The sequence below is a fragment of the Lutjanus erythropterus genome, chromosome 17 (assembly GCF_056507025.1).
Source record: "Lutjanus erythropterus isolate fLutEry1 chromosome 17, fLutEry1.hap2, whole genome shotgun sequence".
NCBI classification, from domain to species: domain Eukaryota; kingdom Metazoa; phylum Chordata; class Actinopteri; order Lutjaniformes; family Lutjanidae; genus Lutjanus; species Lutjanus erythropterus.
This window is the reverse complement of record NC_139333.1, coordinates 17059210-17080549: the sequence shown is the minus strand read 5'-3', so window position 1 is coordinate 17080549 and position 21340 is coordinate 17059210. Positions and strand designations below refer to the sequence as shown.

Here is a 21340-nt window from a genome sequence, read left to right as displayed (position 1 = left end):
AGTACATCTACCTGCATTACTAAAACCAAATGCCAGGTATCAGTATACAGAGTATTTGGCACTTGAACTTTGTTGCTGAGCATCCTGAATCTGCTTAAAAGCATTTTCTTTCTAAGAGAATGTTTCAATACCATACTGTATTTCGATGATATCTACCATAAGCATTATCTAGCATAAACATTATTTTATTGTATGAAAGGACTGCTAATGACTGCTGCAATTGCTTCTGTTTTGCAACATTTACTGCCGAAGACAATTCATGGCAAATTTTTGCTTGTGTTTGGGTCATGGCTGGCTACTTTTGTTTTATTTTATCAAAGAAGGAAAGCAGAAGCATGTTAAGTTTAAGGGAAAATAAATGAAAAATACTGTATACATTAGATTTATTATTTAATAAAGAAAAATGTTCAAGTTGTCAGTTTCCTTTGTTTCATAATATCACTATAAATACTGTATCATGGAATATTTATCATTGTATTTTTGGTATTGTTACATAAATGCTTTTTTGCCTTTTGGGAGTGATGTCAATTTCTCTCTTTCTCTGCTCCCTGTACTTTGGTCCATGCCACTCACTTGGTCTTTTTCCGGATCTCCTCCACCAGCTGCTTGATGTGATCCTCCATGAACTCAATCTTTTCCTGCTTGCGAGCCAGAGCCTTTTGCAGACGGACAATTCGATCCACGAGCACAGCCTTATCGACCTCTGGGAAGCTGTCCACGACCACCACTGAAGGACCCGACTGGCTTTCTGGGGAGCGCTCTTCAACACCACTGCTCCCACCATGGCGTGCATTCAAGGAGCCTGGGGAGTGGAGGCAAAGTTAGAAAAGAGTTTATTGATGCGACTTTGGTCATGTATCAACAAGCTAGTCTCATGGAGTCCCTAGGGTCATAAACAAAATAACAAATACTCTTTATATTACTTTCTCACTATGACTGCATCAAGTTTTGTGAATAAAAGCTACCTTTTTTGGAGGGACAGTTATGCAACAATGGGAAAGAAAATTTTACAGGAAGAGTATTACTTTTGTGCATGTTAAATACTAACCAAATCCAGGAGTAGTACCTGAGGAACTTGAGCGACTGCCCATACTGCTGGCATCCCGATCGCAGCCTCCATTCTCAACCTGCTCCAGTTTCTTACGGGCTGTAGAAGAAGAGAAATAAAGAACTGTCAAGCAGAGAGATGAACATGAAAGTTATGATACATGCTTTGACATAATTATTGTTATTAAGGCACAAAAAAGCCACCAGCCAAATGCTGGGAAAATATGCAAGTGGCTGTTAGATGTGCTTCACTCATCAGGCGAAAAAACAATTGTAGATTATTGAGTGGCAGGTAAAATTTGAACATTTACTTGCCATGTTTTGCACCCTAAATTCTTCACAAACATTTTGCTGTGTGCTTGAAACGGCACCTTGTAAGATCTATCCAACGTATTCTGTGTTTTCCCCAAAGTTAAAGCAACTAATGCACAGTTACTTTAAATAAATAGATAAACAGATAAATAAAGATTTTTCTGGGTTTGACCATTGTTGGAAACATTTGTGATGATGTAAGTATACAACTCAACAAAATATGTAACATTTCTGCATGAAAAATATCGCTAGACCTATGTTATATATTATAGCTTTAAACAATGAATTGATGATGAAAGCTGTCAGAATCAGATGAATTCATTGATTCCTCAACTAATCTTTTCAACCCCAGCCTTGTGCGACCAAACAATACTGACTGGGTTCATGACATTAAAAAAAACAGGTATGTTACAAAATAATTAGAGGTGGAAGCCCACAAAAAGGTGCTAGGAAAGTCAAAGCCTAGCATCATTGCTCGACTGAAATTAGTTTTCTTCTGTGAAGGTGTCTAACTGAATAAATGTGATGTGGCATGCTTTTGAAGGAGAATGCATGCTCAGCAAACCTTCCATGCATAAACAAAGGCTTAAAATTACTGTACTGTAGTCAGAAAGTGTAACTGCAGCACGGCTGAGCGATCACAGGCATGCTTAATAAAAATGTCCACTCTGTTTCACATGCCAATGAAAGCGAAAAGCTTCAGCAAAGATGATAATGTGCTGAACTCCATGCCTTCAGGTTATTGTGTGTGCTCAGAGAACCAAGTGGGGGAAGCTGGCTCACTCAATTAAGTATAATCCTAGCATGAGAAGAATATAAGCTCTGGACTGTATACACCGCATTTCCTATCTGTACACTCACATCTCCATTGTTCCAAATTAGCCTGCACTTTCTCCTCTTAATCTGAGTGTGTGACCTGACATTAAATCCTGAGTACGGACAGTCTCAGTCGAGTCATTCCATAATAAAGATAACATATCACAGTAAAGTGAAATTAGATGATGGACACAATGGTGGGACTGGAAACGATACAAGGCTTTTAACCTTGCAATTTAAGTACCATTTACAGTAATTCCTAGAGTGAATTTCATTTTACTGCTCCACAATCTAAACAGCCATCTTTCAACAAAAAAAGTTATTTTTCAATATGTCAATATGTTAGACTAACAGTCATTGGTAGGGAATTCCTGGATATTAAATGTTCATTTGCAATTTTCTGTAATGGTCCCAGTAATATTTGTTCTTCAAGTCACTAACCTTGTGTTAGTTGTTTTGTCAGGTCCTTGATGTTGGCAGCTTGTTTCCTTTTCTGAGTCACCAGTTCATCCCTCAGCTCCTCAACTCTAGTTTTCAGTTGGGCCACCTCTGTTTGCAGTGCTGTCCGCTCCTCCTGTAGGCCCTGCACCTCCTGCTGCCTCAGCACCTCTTCCTGCTTCAGCTGCCGTGACTGCAGGATTAAGAGAGACGTGGAATAAATTTGAGTAATAATGCAATAACAGCCATGACAGAGTAGTAAGGCACTGTGACTGGCTGCTTGTTCCAAAAATAAAATTCACAGACTAGCAGCCGGTGATTGAACTGAAGAAAAAAAAAAAATCTGGCAACTAAATGCCCTCCTGAATGTCAAACCACAAAATATCACTATATATCAGTATGTTCTAGGTCAGACAACTCAGCAGTTACGAGTATGTCAGAAGCACAAATCATTCACTCTGCAGTACCTTGTCATCTAGCAGCCTGTTGGTCTCCTCCAGCCTCCCCTGGAGCTCTGAGAAGCTGCTGCTGAGCTGATCCAGCTGAGTCTGTAGTGCGTTGCTCTCTGACTGGAGCTGAGCGTTCTTGCTGCTCAGTTTCTCAGTGAAGCCCAGAAGCTCGGCCTCTCGCTCCCTGCTGCCTTGTACATCACGCTGGAGGTCAGCCATCTGGCTGCTCAGACCGTCCACTTCCTCTCGCAAAGACGTGATCTCCTGTTTATCACTGCGGGACAAAAAATAATTGCCAAGGTGTTAATAAAGACTCGTATTAAATTGGCATTCACTATGACCTTCCATTCTTGTGTGTGTGTGTATATGAAATGTGTACTATTAGGAATGCAATTATACATAAGAATTGTTTGAAAAACAGGATATTATATTTAAAGAGGAAATATGTAATATATTTACAGTAATAAATCATAAAATGACCATGATATGTCATGTACAATGTTGTGCTCATCTTGCGCTCCCACAGTGTTGCTGCAGCCTGCCTGAGCTTCCCTGGTCTGGGGAGGAGGGGCTAGGAAAGTGACTTTCTTCAACCATAGACTGTATATTAATTAGGATTTCGTCCTATTTAACATGCAGTCTATGGCTCTAACTTGCTATGTAGACTGTAGCACTCATTTTTGGGCATGTAATTGTTACACATTGCTCCTTTAGTAAAACACAGAAAATGGCGTAAGACATACTGTTGACACAGAGATAATGTATAAATTACAAAATTAAGATACAAACTATTGACTATTGAAATGCTTGAAACATGAATACATGTTAGATTTAACTGTTCACTCTCTTTTTTAATTCTGTAATTCATTAATTCATTAAGCCAGTTCTTTTACATCAGGATTCATATGGACAACTAAAACTAGACTAGCTGAAATGTTTGATTCTGATTTAAATAATTGGCAAAACTGAGAAATACATCATGTGTCAGGATGAAGGCCACAATCTTCACTGGTAGTGAAGCCGTCTACAGAGGAAGAACTGGTGGCATCAAATAATTTTTCTCTTGCCAACAACTAAAAATGTTGGTGCGAGTCGTGAAACCCCCCCCCCCCCCCAAAAAAAACAACTTCCTGCTGCTCAAATAAACAGCCAGAAAAAGAAAAAAAAGTAGAGCAGCTTTTGCATTAATCAATTTAGGTTGGCACCACCAACTTCTTGTACTCTGGCACACTCAGAAAGCGGTATTTCAATAAGTGGAAAAGTTTCTCTATCAAGTCATCTGCACATGGCCTGTAGAGCCACACATCCACAGAGGGACCAGAGTCCCTCCCTGCTCTGTGTGCTATATCCGTCTCTGGCCTATCTTTAAACCCTTTGAAAAGGTACTTTGGGAAAAAATAAAAAGGGACAAGAACTGTATTACAACCTGCGCAGTTCTATGAAAAGCAATTATGTCTGAATGGTGATACTGGTGCACAAGTCAAAAGATGAAACTGGCCTGCAAGTTAACCTATACCATGCATGGCTAGATTTGTTCAAGCATATGACACATATTATACTGTGATGAGAAATTAGCTTGTCAAAACCTGAATGCTTCCAAAAGTGCGGCCATGTTCTGTGATAATCCCATTCAGCACTTAAATGATAGTAATGATTTATCTTTTATATTTTCCCAGCAAAGACAATAGCCCTCAATGTATCACTACTAACAGTTCAGTCACAGGATCCGACTGTTTTTAAGAATCCATTTAAAACAACTCTCTGAGATGTATCCTTGCACTGTGAAATGCAATCCATCATCCATCATCTATAACCTCCTATCCGTTGCAGTGTCATGGGGGGCTGGAGCCTATCCGAGCTGACATTGGGCGAGTGGCGGAACAATCCTGGACAGGTCACCAGTTCACAAGGTTGACGCATAGAGGAAAAACAACCATTCATTCCTACAGGCAATTTGGAGTCATCAACTAACCTAACCTTAGCCAACCTAACGTTTGGCCTGTGGGAGGAACCTGGAGCACCCGAAGAAACACAGAAACAGGGAAAACATACAAACTCTAACAAAAAAAAATGTGTAGGCTATTTTAACATGATGGAAATTCAGTCCATCATTTTAAAATATACATGCATTTCTGCTTACCCAGGCAGCTAATTTTAACATTTAATAGGACTGCTTCCAAATCCTATGGCCTTTCATGAAATGGACGGAGGTTATTGAAAGAGGCCATCATAATTCACTGTCATCTACATAACATATTAATATTTGCTTTCACTTTAAGCCTTGCATCAACAACATGAAACCTCTCTTTTACAAAGTTTACATTAAGCACAACAACATAAAAGATGTCACAGCAGCTACTGTAGCTTAGATAATTGGCCTTGCTTGTCGTTTATCTGGATTTTTACTCCCTTGATTGGCAGCTGAGACCCAAGGACTCTGAATGCTTAAATGTATTAGTGGAACAGCAAAACAAGTCACGGTATCTGTGGCTTCTGTGAATGTAGGAACAACCAAATTGCAAATTTATCGCCCTTTAGTCATTTCCTTTAGATCAGGGGTGTCCAGCATATGGTCCATGGGCCAGAACCGGCCTGCCAAAGGGTCCAATCAGGCCGATGGGATGACTTTGCAAATTATAAAACATTATGGAGCAGTCATTACTTGCAGACCAGGATACTGTACAGTCTCCTGACAAAACAAATGACCACATACTAGTGGTCATATTTAAAGATATTGAACATCATGCAAAATATTGCCAATCAACAGCTTCAGTACAAAATCGTCTATATAAGACTTCTTAAAACAACATTGGTGGCACCTGATTGCTAAAACACTCCCAATCTTTTGATTCGCATATGGTTTGTAAGTCAGGGGATAACTTAACTGTCTTCCTAATTAGCTCCACCAAGTTGTGTGGTGATACCAGCATTACTACAGAGGAGTGGAAATATATGCAAAATGGAAAGTTGTTGGAATCATAAAGAATTGCTGTTCATTTCCAAAACACATAAATTTCTTGTGCATTTGTAGATCCACTGTGATCTGTGATCTGTACAGGAGACTGACCGAATGTGGAAAAACTGAGACACTGTTTCTTAAGACATCTCAAGCTGTTCATCATCTGTTTGGTAAATAGATGGTTCACTGATTCTACAATGTTTTCAGAATGTACTTTTTCTCCTTTACACTAAAAACGGGGGAAATTTAGAGATTGTGTTATTTTTAGGTTATTATGCAATGATTTTGCTGGTCTGTCCCACTTTAGATCGAAATGGGCTGCATGTGGCCCATGACCTAAAATGACTTTGACACCTCTGCTTTAGATGCTGGACGTGCAGTACTGATCCCATAGGGTGTGTAATTGATTTTGCTCTTCAGTGTGCGTTAGTGTGTACCACTACATTCACTGCTGCAGTGTGTCCATGCTTGCACTTTCAGTACTGTTCCTGCACATCAGCATGAGAGGGTGTGTTTGTACCATTGATGCTGCTCCTGCAGTGCGGTGATCTCTTCCAGCTTCTCTCTCTGGCGGCCGATCTCAGCTTTCTGTCGGTTGATGATCTCCCTGTACTTGCTCAACTCGTCCTCCCAGCGTGGACGCTCATCCTCTAGACACTTTAACTGCAGAACAACATGCACACACTTATTGAGCCGAAGACGACCTTCTGATATCATGTGCACACACAGATGTTCAAGCACTTATATGAAGGACTAACCTTGGTGCGTAGAGTATTGAGCTCATCCATGCCTTCTTTGTAACTTCTTTTCAGGTCCTCCAGCTCTTTGGCCTTCACTCGGTGCACCTGCCAGTTGTATTAAAATTTTATATTAGATATTTATCTGCTGAAACGCTTGTGTCTAAACCTCTGAATCTTTTTGTAAAATGATAACTAATTCTAAAATATTTTTCTCTGCCAATTCAGATTGTGATTATTAAGATTTAATACACATTACCAGTTCATTCCAATGGTATTACCCATCAATTTAACTCTCAGTCACACTAAATGAAATGCATTTCTCTCTGAAAAACAAAATAAATGAAAAATCTTACATTTTATTGCAGACAAAATTGCTGGCAATCCAAGTGTGGCATTCATTAAAGTTATTTTATTTATGCGCTCGCTACACGTGAACACAACGCTTAATATGTTTCGGCTCATCTTTTTAAGAACGCCATTAATGGTACAAATGCTACTCAACTTTTCCAAGAAGCAATTAGGAGCCTGTGGTATCCACAGCAACAGGACAGTAATGGAGAAACCGTCAGATTTACTGTGAGTGTTCTCCAGTCATCCTTTCCCATCTCATTTAATGTTAAAATCCACACAGTAATGGAAACTCAACTGTTTTGTTTGCATTATTTATGGCTGAGCTGCAACATAACACACATACTAAATTAAGCACAGCCTTGGACCAATTTATTCATTAGCAGGGCAGTGATATCTGCCAAAATCGAGGTTTTTTGTGGTCAAACCTGTCGTAAAAACAATATACATACTGTATATCACCATAGGAAAAATCTTTGGAGAACAGTTATTTGTTTTTCTTTGTGTGACCAAATTTCTGACAAAAATAAAAAAATAAGTAGGATTAAATAAAACTTTTAGCTAAAACTTAATGACTTCAAAGGCCTGGTGTTTGTAAAACTGAATTCAGACGTTTTAACACCCTGGGTAAATGAACCAGACTGTGGGATCATAGCAAGAAATGTGTGATTTTCTCTGGTTGTTGTTGAAACACACCGCCTCATATTGATTATTTCTAGGCCATTTATTTTTAAAGTGTGATCCCCCTCAGAATGGGGCACAGAGAAAAACAGGCCATTGTTTTTGGACCGGGTCCATGTCCGTGCCTGTGTGCATGCGTGTCAGCCTGTAGACTCTATGTGCCAGTTCATTATTCATTCCTACTTAAGGCAATTACACCTCTTAAACTGATGAAAACAGCTGAAAATAAACACATTTACTAGAAGACCTGGCATTGAAACCATCAATAAAAGCCTGAAATAATGGCCTGGCAGAACAGAATGTATATACAATTTTGAATTAACAGCAAACCTGCATTAGTGTTTACTTTGTATTTTCAGTAGATTGTCCCAAAAGTAGAAGCAAAATTAACAGACATGCAGAAGGCATTAAACGGCTGATGTTTATGTTAACGCTGCTTGACTTAAGATTTTGTCAAGGACTTTTGAGAGCCCACTCACTGGCCACCTTAAGCTCATGTGTACACATCAATGAGCTCTTATGTACATGTGTGTCAGGAGATGTTTGTATGTGTGCACCTCTAATTGGTCGGTTTGCTCCTGCTTGTGCTTCTCCAGCTCTCCTTTGGTCTCCCTCAGCTTTGCATCCAGCGCGTTGGATTTGAGTTCCTCTGATTCCTGGAGAGATTCAAGATTCCAGATGTTTGTTATCACACCGGATATAAGTATAGTTATACAGTTGTGTGAAAAACTTAGGCTGGGAAGCTCAGAAAAAGAGAGTTAATTAAAATACAAGTTAGTTAAGCAATAAGACAGAGCAATACAAAAGGTAAAAGATTCTAGAACAAGTCAATAGGCAGAGCGACAAAGACAATGAAACAGCTGAAACAACAGTAAAAAAAAAAAAAGGGCAGACATAAAATGAAAGCTAGCCTAGAAGAAAGAGATTCATGAAGTATAAGTCATGGGAAAAGGAGGCATCTGACACCATAACATGAGTTCCATGTTTTAAACAAAGATAATTTTGGTTTTATCTCAAGTCAACTCTTCTTTTCTGGTCTTATTCAGTATATGGTGTAACGTACAGTGTACTAGGGCTGCACCATTTTTATAGTGTGACTGAAACTGTGATTGCAATATGATTATTGTGAATGACCATTTTTGCAACAACATTTTTATTTTGACTGAAAAAAACTATGAAAACAATGACAATGTGATATTTGTTGGGTTCTGTACCAAACATTCATGTTTTGTTTCATCTGAAGAATAAGATTTTTAGGCTAAGATTTAGGTTCTGCAATTTGGCTATTGTGATTTCAATAACATTGCAATCAATTAAGGAGCCCTACAGTAGAGCTTCTTTTTAAAATATGCTAAAACATAATATCATGTCATTTTATTCTGAAATCTTGTTCTGTTACATGCTGGCCCTGCTGCCTGTGTATGCTCTGATAACACACTACTGGTGAACGAGCACAGTGGCTCAAATGAATCTTTCCACCACAGAGAGAAAACTAAAGCAGCTCTTTACCACCTCCATAAGGTTTCAATGAAAACTGCCGTTCACCTGAAGCAGAATCAATCATGTTCTAACACTATGTTCCAACTGAATGAGAGTGTCTGACTATTGTCTCACATTGCATAACATCAGAGACATTTAGAGATATTTCATTAAGAATACATTTCTATTGCACTTTTGAGAAACCCAAAGTGTACCAAAACCAAATAGTAAATACACAGATAGTTAGACTATAGAGACGGATATTACCAGCCCCAGCAAATTCTGCAATTCTGTCCTTGGTATTGTGTGCTAATGCAGGTAAGCCTAACTTGTTCCTACTAAAAAAATAACAACATGAAACAGTGTCATCCGGCCATGTATGTGTGTTTCACTGACTGTTAAGATTTGATGAGTTCATTTTTTTAACCAATTGGTTAGTTCATTCAGGGATAAGGCAAACTGACTGCAGTCCCAGATTTTGATAAGAACACACTTTGTTACTGCCAACACACATGTAACCTCTATATACATCTATTCCAAGCACCCAAATCCAGACATACACCACGTCACATTCTTGGTCATGAGCAAACTAATACATGTATGTGATAAGTATCACACACCTGGTATGTTCGGATCATGTCCTGGCAGTTCTTGCGGATCTGTTCAGTCTCCTCTTTGGCCTGGACCAACTTGGACGTGGTCTCTCTCAGTTTGTCTTTAGTTTCCTGCACAGATTAACATAAACATGCATCAGAATTGAGGGCATTTGTATACAGCCATGACAATGATTTGTAAAGGTTTCCTGTTTTGTGACTTCTTTTTCCCAACAGTACATTTAAACATGTACAGATTGATTGACTGACACACACATCAGCCATACAAACCACAACAAAGACAAACATTAGTGGCTCAGCTCCTGTGGCCTTGAGCAACTGCAGAGTTTTTGCTTTTTCCTCTGTTTATAGTTGTGTATTTGCTTGGAGGCAGTTAAAAATAAAAGCAGTATTTTGTAACAGACATTTTCAAAAATAGCAGCAATGCTAATGACGATTTTCTTGCTGGTTCATTACTGTACCATTTCCATCCCATTTTATTTAGCCCCTGAATCAGATCAGGTCTTTTATGGAGCGGTTGCTGATAAAATGACTGTGGGGGATGTCATTTGTGTCCTGGAAAAACTTAGCAGGCGCACATCTTTGATGAACAAGCACGGCGTCTAGACAGAATGGAGTAAACCAACACTCTTCCGAAATTTGAGGATGTTCTTTTAAATTTATATGGGCAATATATACACTGTACTGGAGTTGCAAAAACTTAATGTAGTCAACCATATTAGCTGTGTATATTTGCATATTTAGCTATTTATATTGAGTATATCATTTGATTAAAATTTGACTGCAGCCTATCAACAGCATCCAAAGCACAAGATTATTATTAACAACTTAGCTAACTATTGTGCTCTCCTCTCTGGGTTTTTTGAGTTAAGATCATTTGGGGTATTATTACATTAGGGTTGTGAATTGTTACATGTTAACTGACTGCAATTCTGCTTGAAAACCAATATGTTTAACACAAAAAAAAACAAACAAAAATAGCACAGTTAGATTACCTTGTGTGCATCCGCTTCACTCTTTAGTTTGTTCTGGGCCCATTTGACCTTAATAAGATGTGAGTTGATCTCCTCCTTTAACTTTTCCACCTCTCGACTGAACCTGCCAACCTCGCCTTCCTGAGGGGACAGAGGGATGGTGAACATCAGAGGCAGGATCTTTGTCACTTCAATACTTACTAAATAAGACATCTTGATGCTTTCCCCCTGCTAATTCCCCAATATTTACAGAAAGTGCACAATTTCCAAGTGGGACATACAACATACAGCTGAGAAAAGACTCAAAAACGAGTGGGGTAAATTCTGTGTGCACCAAACAATGTTCACTACAGCTTTGAAAAACTGCTTTGTTTCAGTGTCTGTGGTAGAGAATCATACTAAGTTCAAACAATTTACAACATAAGCAATACTGCAATAACTTCATGGATACATCAAAACAACTGTGTGATGTCTATGTACCCTATAGAAATTGCTTTACTTTTGTCAGATGTTAACTCTTGAGCTAAATGAAAATATAACCTGGCAGATACTAAGCAGAACTATTATTGAGTATTTATGACCTGATATAAAGGGTTTTCAAAATAACAATGCTTTCACATGGCACTTAAAACTGGCACAATATTTACCTTAGCATCATACAGCTGCTGAAGCCGGCCTTTCTCCTGGGCCAGTTGGTTTCCACGGAGGGCCTGGCGGTCCACTTCCTTGGTGGCTTCTCTCAGCCTCTTCTCCAAACCTTCCTTATCCCGCCGCAAGTCAAGCGCCTCTTTCTCCCCCCGCACATATTTCATCACCATGGCCTCCTTCTCCTGGCGGGCCTCGTCACACTTCTTGTTCACCTGAAATGGGCGTTTATATCATGAGATATGTTTATATCATTTCAGACACTTCAGTCACTGAGCTGCTTTTACTCTTAAATCCCAGAGGATCAGAAGAAAGTGTTATTTCCTTAAGGAATCCATGGGAAGATGGCTGGTTCACAATATTGAGCCTGCAGTAACTTCAATCTGGACTGGCACACATCAAGAAAAATGGACAGTTGGACAGATGCATGGACAATCTTGCACTGCAGTCTGGATGGAAGACAAAACTGCTGACCAAAGTATCATGTCAGCTTCTCAACCTTTTCCAAATAGAGTTCACATGCTTCCACTTGGCAGCAATACTGCAACGCCACTTTGCTGTTGCTTTATTTCTCTGTTAGTACAATAATATGGCATATTATTACTTTATTATTTAGTACACACAAAGCAATGCATTCAAACTTTCTTAATCCCATATTTTGCTTTTTTTATATTAATTACAGATGAAACTAACATTTCTTTTCATCATCAATTAATCTGCTGATTATTTATTTGATGAGTCAATTAACCCAACTGTTTATTTGTGGACCTAGTTTGATAAAAGTAATAATTTAAACAAATGTTATTTAAACTGAAAATTCTCATACTTGAAAAGATGGAACCAGCCAACTAGCATTTTCCTGTAAAAAGTGACTCAAATAATTCATCTAAAATCAAAATAGTAGCCATTATTTTTTGTCAATCTACTGAGAACTTAGGTAAATGACTGTTTCAATTGAGAAGTTTTAGAGTGCTTCTAAGCCCGTGGCAGAGCAGGTTTTGCCACTGACCCAATTAAACACATAAGTTATCTGTAAACTGCATATTTCTATAAGTAAAAAAAAACTATTTAGGAAGTTCATATTTTTTATTTTTCATAAGTGCCTATCTTTCTACACCTGAAGCCCTTGATCAGCCGAGCACTTTTTAAAATCAGAGTACATTATGGTACACCTACAATACTGACACCTCACTCTCAACCTGGTGGTTCACTCACAGCTTTTTTACCCGTCTCACACTTTCGTGTTCATTCCTCATGCCAACAAAACACTCATGTGCCATTTTTTACTTTGTCAGTTAACAGTTTTATGATCCTTCATATTGTAACACGTTGGACTTTCATTACAGCAAAAGAAGAATGGAGAAACTGTATACGAGTTGCTGTAGATACAGATGCAGTGCATTTTGTGCATCAGGCCTCACAGTGTTAAAAAAAAAAGAAAGAAAGGAAGAAAGAAAGAAAGAAATTATCACTTAGGCGGCTTCAAGTCTATAAAATGACATGGCCAAATGTTTCAGACCTCGGGGGCAACAGTTGATTAGGGCTGGGTCACCATCTAAATACAAGAGAGGACTGACACAAGGGATGAGTTTAAAACTGACGACTGGGTGCAAAATCTAACTCGTATTGTTCACTGAACGGTGAAATTAAAAATTGTGAAGCGTGACAAAACTGTCAAGAGAAAGGCACCCTACTGTACGTGGTGTCAACCAGGTGTGCAAACTATTGGATGAAAAATGTGCTCTCCTGCACTATTCGCTTAACAAGTGATTAAATCTGCAATAATAAGAGTTTGGTGTGCACAGACCTTGACTGCACAGCTGCAAGTTTGTGCAAACATCTTCAAGGTAAGTGGGACATGGTGTGTAGCACAAACTAATTTATTTCTGGGCTGTTGTGAGTTTAATTTAGCTATTTCAGCTTTATCAATAATCTTAATCTAAAATAGGAATACAAGATTTTTTTTGTAAGGTAGTATCAGTTCTAACTTTCTGGCAGTAATACTGATCCATAATGCAGTTTATAGATACTACAGATACTGTAGGAGCCTGCAGTTAGTCTAGTAGTGCTGCAGCAAATGGAGCCAAAAGATCTTTTTCATGGCAGCCATATTGCTATAAAATAGTAGGGTAAACACAGGTGTTTCCAATGATGGTAATTAAGATCCCATTCTATTTAGTATAGCGGAGCCTTTCCTGTTAGTGAATGGAACTAAACCTTAATTAGTGTCATTGGTAACACCTGTGTTTACCCTATAATTTCATGTCAAAATGGCTGCTGTGAAAAAGCTTTATTAACAAAAGCATTTATACCACAAGACAGCACACAAAAGCATATGCAAGTGAATGCAACATCTCATATTTGTCAGAGCAGTGATTCTAGTCTCAGAACTAATTAAACATTGAAAATCCATTTCCTTGTATACGTACATATATATGTACGTAAACAAATACACTCGGTTGATGTTGTATGTGTTGTGGATGATAAAGAGTGCCAAGTGCTGTGTTGTGGTTGGAAATGTCTTCATTAACTGATTCTGAGCTTGCTGCTGTTCATTTACCTCTGAAAAGCTATGGGATATCCCTGACCACAGGAGCTGTAGTCTGAGAGCATGCTGATGCATAAGTATCCCATATCATCATATGTCAAAAGTATATCAAGTAGAATTTTTAAACTGTTTCTATATCTTGTTAGGCACAGCGGATCTTTATGATCTTCACTCCAGCTTCAGTATTTTCACTATTGTCTTTTTTCAAAAACTAGTCAGGACAGGATTAATGCAAGAGTGCAGAGCTATAATTTCCATTTTTTGAATCACTAAATAGTTATTTTCTACCATGATCCAAAAAACTATGGGTATGTTGATCATTTTTAAAACACTGCAACTGAACTGAGCCTTTATTCAGCAATAAAGGTACTGTAGCAACCTAAAATGGCACAAGGCCAGACATGCAAATAAGGATTAGACTGGGGCAAAATGAAGTTGTGTAACCAGCTTCTCAAATATACAATACACTCTCACAGTATTTTGGTCTCAGTTATACCTGTTCTAGCCGGTAGGCCATTTCCTTCTGCATCTGCTGTAGGGCAGTTTTGGCTGCCTGGTCCTGATGAATTAGTTTATCCCGCGACTCCTTCAGTTCTTTCAGCAGCTCCTCCACCCTGCCCTCCAACTGCAGAAAAAGGGAGTATACAGATTAACAACTTGTTGGGCAACATTTAAGCCTGGACCACACCTGGGATAACCTGCTACACAGGATGACACCTGACACAAGATGCTGGAGGCAAAATAAATCTCGACAGCACAGAACAGGACATCGGTTTGGTGTTGTCAGTCAGTCAGTAAAAGTAATTAAATCTATCAGGCCTAAATCTGGTTAGAAAAAAGGGATCCAAGCAGACACTGAGTGTGTGTCATAAAAATCCTTCCTACACCCTTTTGCTTGCACAATGCTTAAACAGACGCTACCTCGAAAGCATGAATCAATAATTGCTCCTTCTATGGCAACAGCGATGCTGGCGTACAATGAATAGAATAGATCCAATGAATGGAGAAGTACTTGTGTTTTGGAGTGCTATGTAGCTTTGAAAATCAAAAGGCAAGATACACACATACAAAAAAAACACAAGACAATTAGAAAACATACAGAATTCACACAAATGAATACAACCTTTCATGCACATGTGGCATGTTGAATGCTAGTAATCAGAACTGTGTCCTTTTCCTCTCCTCACCAGGCTGCTTTGTTTGACTTCCTTAATTACCAGCTACACAGGCCTAGCCACCAGATTTAATTGAATTGAGTGTGTCAATGTGACCAGTGCTGCTAGACACCATTTGTCCTCTGGTTTGTCCTCTAACTGTACCCTGTATTGCATTAATAACTGGCCCCTGAATTTTCCATACATTTAAAGCATGATTCTAGTCTTCTTACCATTTTCCTTCTTTCGTTATTTTTGTTGTGTTTATTGGTCTTACAAATTAGTGCAATGTAAATAATATTTACATACACATTTTTAAATGCCATTACTTACCAGACTAACTCAGTGCTGATCGAGTGATGGTCAAGAGCAAGTCTCTGGCAAGCCAAACGTGTTTCTATCAATTTTTAAGGCTGCTGTGGAGCAACGCTTTTGTCTCCAGCAGTAAACATTTTACAGCAAAAAATTAAAATAATTGCAAAAAATACAGGTGTTACATGGTCACAATTAGCAGAACAGAAAAAAATTAAATGAAAGACCTATATTTTTATTCTGGCTTTTAATTTGGAGTACTGATAAAAACTTAAGTTTTAATCAGTGGTTTTAACATTATTTTTTATCACTGGTGTTTCATTAACTATATTCTATTGACCTGTACTTATTGATTTTAAATTTTGTATTGTTTTATTGTTGTATTTTATCTCGCAAAATCTTTATTTATTGTTGTTTGTTTTTATTGTTGTCTGTGTTGTTTTAATTTTGCCATGTGAAGCAGTTTGGGCTGCATGTGTGTATGAAAGGTACTGTATAAATCAAACTGAGTTGAGAGGTCAGTGTCCTGCACAGTCAGGAAGTCAGACAAAACATCTCAGTGGAGCACTTCCTTGTTGATGAAAAACATATGGTAAATAGGCTTCCATTGTTTTCATGCATGGTAAACACAGCCCATTATTTGAGAACACGCTTGCTGTGGACCAAGACGCAGATACACACAGCATCACTTGTGTTTATGCTCCAGAACAGTTAGTCAGTGCCAATACATGACCATGAACAATGCGAGCAGACAATAGAGAATGAAACTAACCTTTTTAATGGTGGCCATGTGCTGCTTTTCTGTCTCTGCCCTCTTTTTGAGCTCGTCCCTCATGTTGTCCTTCTCTGAACAGATGCCCAGGATCAGCTCCTGATGCCTCTTGTTCTCCTCGAGCAACCTATACACACAGACGCACCACACACACACACAAGAATACAATAACAATTTAGGTCAAGTCCATACTGAAGAATTCAGACTGTTGCTGTTGTAGCCAGAGGGCCGAGCAGGACAGGAAAATAAGTGGATTTTTCTTTGTCATTTAGCCAAAAGGTCCAGTTTCATTACTGCAAGGAACACTGCTTGAACTTTAAAACAATTTGTCAGCTTAATTAAAACAGATCAAATACAATTAAGGTGGAAAAGAGAAAAACAAGAGCAATTAGCAAGTAGGTTAATCCTTTCCTAAACAGACCTATAACAATGGAAGTATTGTACAAATAGCAGTGATGTGATGAAGGTAATGTAGTGCATCATCAGCTACACTATGTAGCAGATAAACCTGAGACAAGGGTTAATCTAACAACTGACACCACAGAGAATCAATTGTTACTGACAAAAAGCAGAAGAATCAAAATCAAATGTTTTTTTGCCAAGTAGGTCTGTCTATGGTTTTATTAATCTCTATTTCACAGTAGAGCATAAGTTGATTATTAGTTGCCAGCTTTTAAGTTAATCACAGAATGTTTGGACAATTGATTAATCGTTTTGAGTCATTTTTTAAGAAAGACGTCCAAATTATGATTCAAATATTAACATTTTCTGGTATCTTTAGTTTGCTGTAACAGTAAATTGAATATGTCCAGTCAGGCAACCAGATTTGAAGTCTACTTGCCTGACATCAATTTTTATTAGCCCTCATACAAACTGTTTTATTTCTCAGCAGTTATCAAATAACAACAAAGATTACAGTTTAATTGTCATGTTTAATCGACAGCTACATTGTCCAAAAAAAGTCCAAAATGTCCAACCCAAGTCCAAGGTGATCTCTTTAAACATCTTATTTTGTCAGTCCAAAACCAAATCAGTTTAAATAATAAATAGAGAAGAGTGGGAAATCTACATATTTGAGAGGCCAACAAAAGCATTTTCTGCTACTTTGGCATGAGAAATTACTTAAATGATCAATCAATTACTAAAATAGTTTAATAGTTGATTTTTTTTTTAATCACTTGCTCAACTGGGCAAGTGAGCTGCTAGATTTGCTAGCTTGACATAGCATTTTACTTACCTTGGGCAAGCAGGCAATCCTCATTGTTGAGCCCTGATTTTTTTTTTTACATTTCATGTACAACACAACTATTTAATTTATCAAGAAAATGATCAACAGAATGATCGATAGTGAAAATAATAATAGTGAGTTGCAGCCGTCTACAGCTAAGAACAAAGACAACAAAATTAACATAACTGTAAAGAGTAGCAGTTTACCTCTGAATAGCCTTCTCCTGTTGTGTATACTTGTATTGCACACACTTCTCAAAGACCACCATGCAGCCCTCTTGGTCTGTAGGGAGTCCGTTAACAGGTGGGCTCCCTTTCCTCTCGCCTCTACTTTCACCCTCAGGCAGCTGACAGGCCAACAGCTCAGACTCCAGCTCATCCAGCAGTGACTCCTGTGACAGCGAGCGCTGGATTTGGGAGAACAGCTTTCTGCTGCAATCAGTGTCATACGGGCTTGACAAGGAATGTGAGGGGGCTGAGATGTTAGCGCTGGTTTGTGGGCTGGAAGCCAGTGAGGAGCTGACAGTATCGGAACTGGGGGTAGAAGGGCCATTAGAGATCCCAGAGGTGGTTGTCGAGTCGGTGGGGGAGTTTTTAGAAGTGCTTTGGACGGAAGAGGATGATGGGCTCTCAGCTGAACCACTATCATCAGCAGGCGATGGCTCTGTGGAACAATTTGTAACCAAGACTGATGGCTGCTCATTGCTGTTTGGAGTGGTGGCATGAGAATCCTTCACTTCATCAGAAGTCAATAAGGTTTCTATTGTCCCTTCAAGAACAGAAGGAGAGCTTTCTACAACATCATCCAAGGTGGTGACTGCAGCTACCAAAGCTGCGCCAACCTCATTTGAAAGTGAAGGTATCCCACATTCCATAGAAACTGTAATGCTATCACAGCCGCTATCAGCATCCATCTCACTCCCCTCTACATGTTCCTGACTGCATGTCTGAGCTTCCAAAATTGTCTCTGTGTCTGTCTGGACATCTGTGGCAGTCTTGATTAATTCACTGTCAAGCTGTGCTTCATCTTTTGCCAGACAGCACGTTTCTGCCTCATTTGTACTGTTGTGAGAGATTTGTTCCTCCTTTTCTATGTTAGATGTGCTGTCGTGAAGCCGAATCACCGGGTGCGATGCCTCCGACACAGATTCAACCTCTGATCCTTCCATCATGTGTATCTGAAGCAGGATCAGGCTGTTCTAAGGTCCCTCTCTGGTCTAAATCTGGCAGGGACAGAACAGGAAGGAGACATAAAGGAGAGAGACAGAGACTGAGTGGGAGCAAACATCAATAGACATTGCATGACAAAAGCTATGAAAAGCCTTAAGTTCTTGGATCCTTGAATGTCACCAATACATGAGCCCTGTGTTTTTTGCACGTTGCACCTTGATATTAGGTGCAATCTAGTTCTTGTGCTAAGCCAGGAAAAACACTGACAATCCCAATGATAAGCTTCACATTTCCTCATGTTAGTTCTCTGGTGATTTGCAAGTTCATCTGCTGCCAAAAGAAACACACAACACACGCTCACTTCTTACTTTGACACACACTAAGAGGTGTGGTCCTGTCAACATGTGACGTATTTACACTTGTAGGCATGTGGCACAGAACGTCATACAATGAAGATAGGTATTCATGATTATTAGACAGCCTCACTGCATCTATCTTCAAAATGAATCATCAATCCATTCAGAGTTCATTGTAAAACACACTTGGGAGGATCTGACAATTATGACAGTCTAAAAGACAGGGGACTTTATGATATATAGGTAATGTTTGACTTCAGTGTTTGAGTATGCGACTTTGAAACCCTGTCTAATATGAAAGCAAGCGAAAAACCAAAAAGCACCTCCTAAGCACTGGTACACAGTAGAATAGTAATAAAACCTTTATGGATTAACCTGATTAACACTTTCTTGCTCAATTTATCTCAGGGATATGAATAAAATCAACCTGCCACTAGTCCTCACTAAGAGTGAAAAGGGTTCATAAACAATGTAGACCTGTCTCAGTCTGAAACATTCAGTCAAGGCTTGAACTTCTTAAATCAAACATTCAGCAGTTACACATTATTCCCTTGGATGGAACCTGGCTTTGTCAGCATTTACTGTGTTAATAATCGCTGAGAGATGACTAAGAATAGCTGGAAGCCATGTAAACTTTAATATAGCTCCCTGAGCTATTGTCTTTGAAAGACGATATGTTATGGCAGTCTCTTTCCTCTGTTACACCTCATGTTTCCTGATGCAAAATCCCCTTCAGCAACATTTGTCAAACCTCTTTCAATACCATCTTCCTTGTAGTATTTTGCAACTTAAAATGCAGCTTTACTCTTTACATTTTTCATAGCCCTCCAAAAAAAATGATACATTATTTGCAATAAAAGCTAAATAAGCTTAATAAATTACTCTTTTTATGTCATGCTTATTTTTTGCATCAAATCATGATAGGTAGTACCAATAAGAGTATCAGTACCATTATCGACATCAGCCAAATCCTAACTAGGCTATACCCATTTCTAGCAGGAGAGTATTTTCGCAATGTGATAATGCAATTTTTACTTAAGTAATGGATCTGAATCCCTCTACGACCGCTGAATCTGACAATAAAATCTGACAGCCGTGTGCTTACCTGCTTATCATCCTCCTACTGTGATGAATAGAATATATTTACACAGAGCAACAGAATCAAGCGTCTCTTGTTGAGCAGTGAAAGCACAGCAGCTAATGCACATGTAATAATGCTGTTGTGACAGGTGCCATGCGATAACACTGTCAAAAGTAACTGACATTATGTCAAGCATCTAGCCTTGCTGAAACACACCCATTAGGTGTCCATGCATCGGGATGTTTACTGTGTTGTTAACAAGCAGCAGGCCGATTTGCCAATAGTATTTACTACCGTTTTATTACCGTTAACACTTTCATTTAGTGTTAGCCTACCAATGCTGGCTTTAGCTCGCTAGCTGATGAGTTAGCCACCACAAGGTATAAAGAAAACACGTTACCGACACACGCTCAAACACAGGAGACTAACAAAAGGCGGTTGAAACGGATTTAACGCTAAACTGCAGCTTGACAGAATTTATGGAGACACTGGTTACATAGCATGCTAAGCTAACGTTGATAAGAAGGAGGCGTTAGCCACAAGTACAGTCTGCTGCCACTTCAGCTAGCGTAGCGAACGCTAGCATCTTGCATAAATAAGTCAAATAAAGATGGTTATATTTTCACCCACCGAACGAGAAATCCCCATGGCGTAGTTCAATGCGGAGACAGTCAAGATAAGCGTGAAGTTTGAGGGTTTCTGCCTTACCAGCTGAGAGACCCAACAAGTCACTTTGATATGACACATCAACAAATATGGCCACTGCGGGAGAAACGATGAGGTGATATTAACCAATGAGAACCCAGTGAGAATTGACGTTGGTCTGACGTCAACACGTGACAGGTACACCTCCAGCTGATTCTTTCCAGAAAATTAAATAATCTAACAAATAACAAGTGTACGTACAACAATAAATTATTAAATACCAAACATGTCTTATTCCATTGAGATGACATTACAAATTACTTATTAACTGTGAACGTCTGACTGAATGTTCACATAATTGTTTGATCAATAGATGGATGGATCCCCAGAACTACAGACTGCATCACTGGAGAGATATGGTTTCTACACACCTTCTTACAAGCTGAAGGAATCACATCAGATCTCCAAAACTGAGGCATTATAATCTGTTTGAACTCAAAAAGTTTAAAAAAGTCAAAATCTTGGCAATACAATTCTGGAAAAAAAATGTTTTGAGAAATATTTTGGGGATGT

General features: G+C 38.8%; 1 protein-coding gene across 2 annotated transcripts in view; it reads right to left on the bottom strand.

Annotated features, from left to right (window-relative positions):
- Positions 1 to 20884, bottom strand: part of ccdc186 (coiled-coil domain-containing protein 186) — a 34885-nt gene extending 14001 nt beyond the window's left edge. The window contains exons 1-14 of one of the 2 annotated variants that reach the window (XM_084740936.1): positions 20753 to 20884; positions 17723 to 18738; positions 16289 to 16415; positions 14547 to 14675; positions 11505 to 11717; positions 10879 to 10998; positions 9890 to 9994; positions 8348 to 8446; positions 6780 to 6866; positions 6542 to 6684; positions 3081 to 3336; positions 2617 to 2806; positions 1049 to 1147; positions 574 to 802 (exon numbers count right to left, since the gene is read on the bottom strand). In XM_084740936.1, coding sequence (XP_084597062.1) covers positions 574 to 802; positions 1049 to 1147; positions 2617 to 2806; positions 3081 to 3336; positions 6542 to 6684; positions 6780 to 6866; positions 8348 to 8446; positions 9890 to 9994; positions 10879 to 10998; positions 11505 to 11717; positions 14547 to 14675; positions 16289 to 16415; positions 17723 to 18687 — 2762 coding nt within the window. In that variant the 5' untranslated portion in view covers positions 18688 to 18738; positions 20753 to 20884. The remainder of the gene's footprint in view (positions 1 to 573; positions 803 to 1048; positions 1148 to 2616; positions 2807 to 3080; positions 3337 to 6541; positions 6685 to 6779; positions 6867 to 8347; positions 8447 to 9889; positions 9995 to 10878; positions 10999 to 11504; positions 11718 to 14546; positions 14676 to 16288; positions 16416 to 17722; positions 18739 to 20752) is intronic. The other variant, XM_084740937.1, reaches the window with a different exon arrangement.
- Between the last annotated feature and the right edge of the window lie 456 nt (positions 20885 to 21340).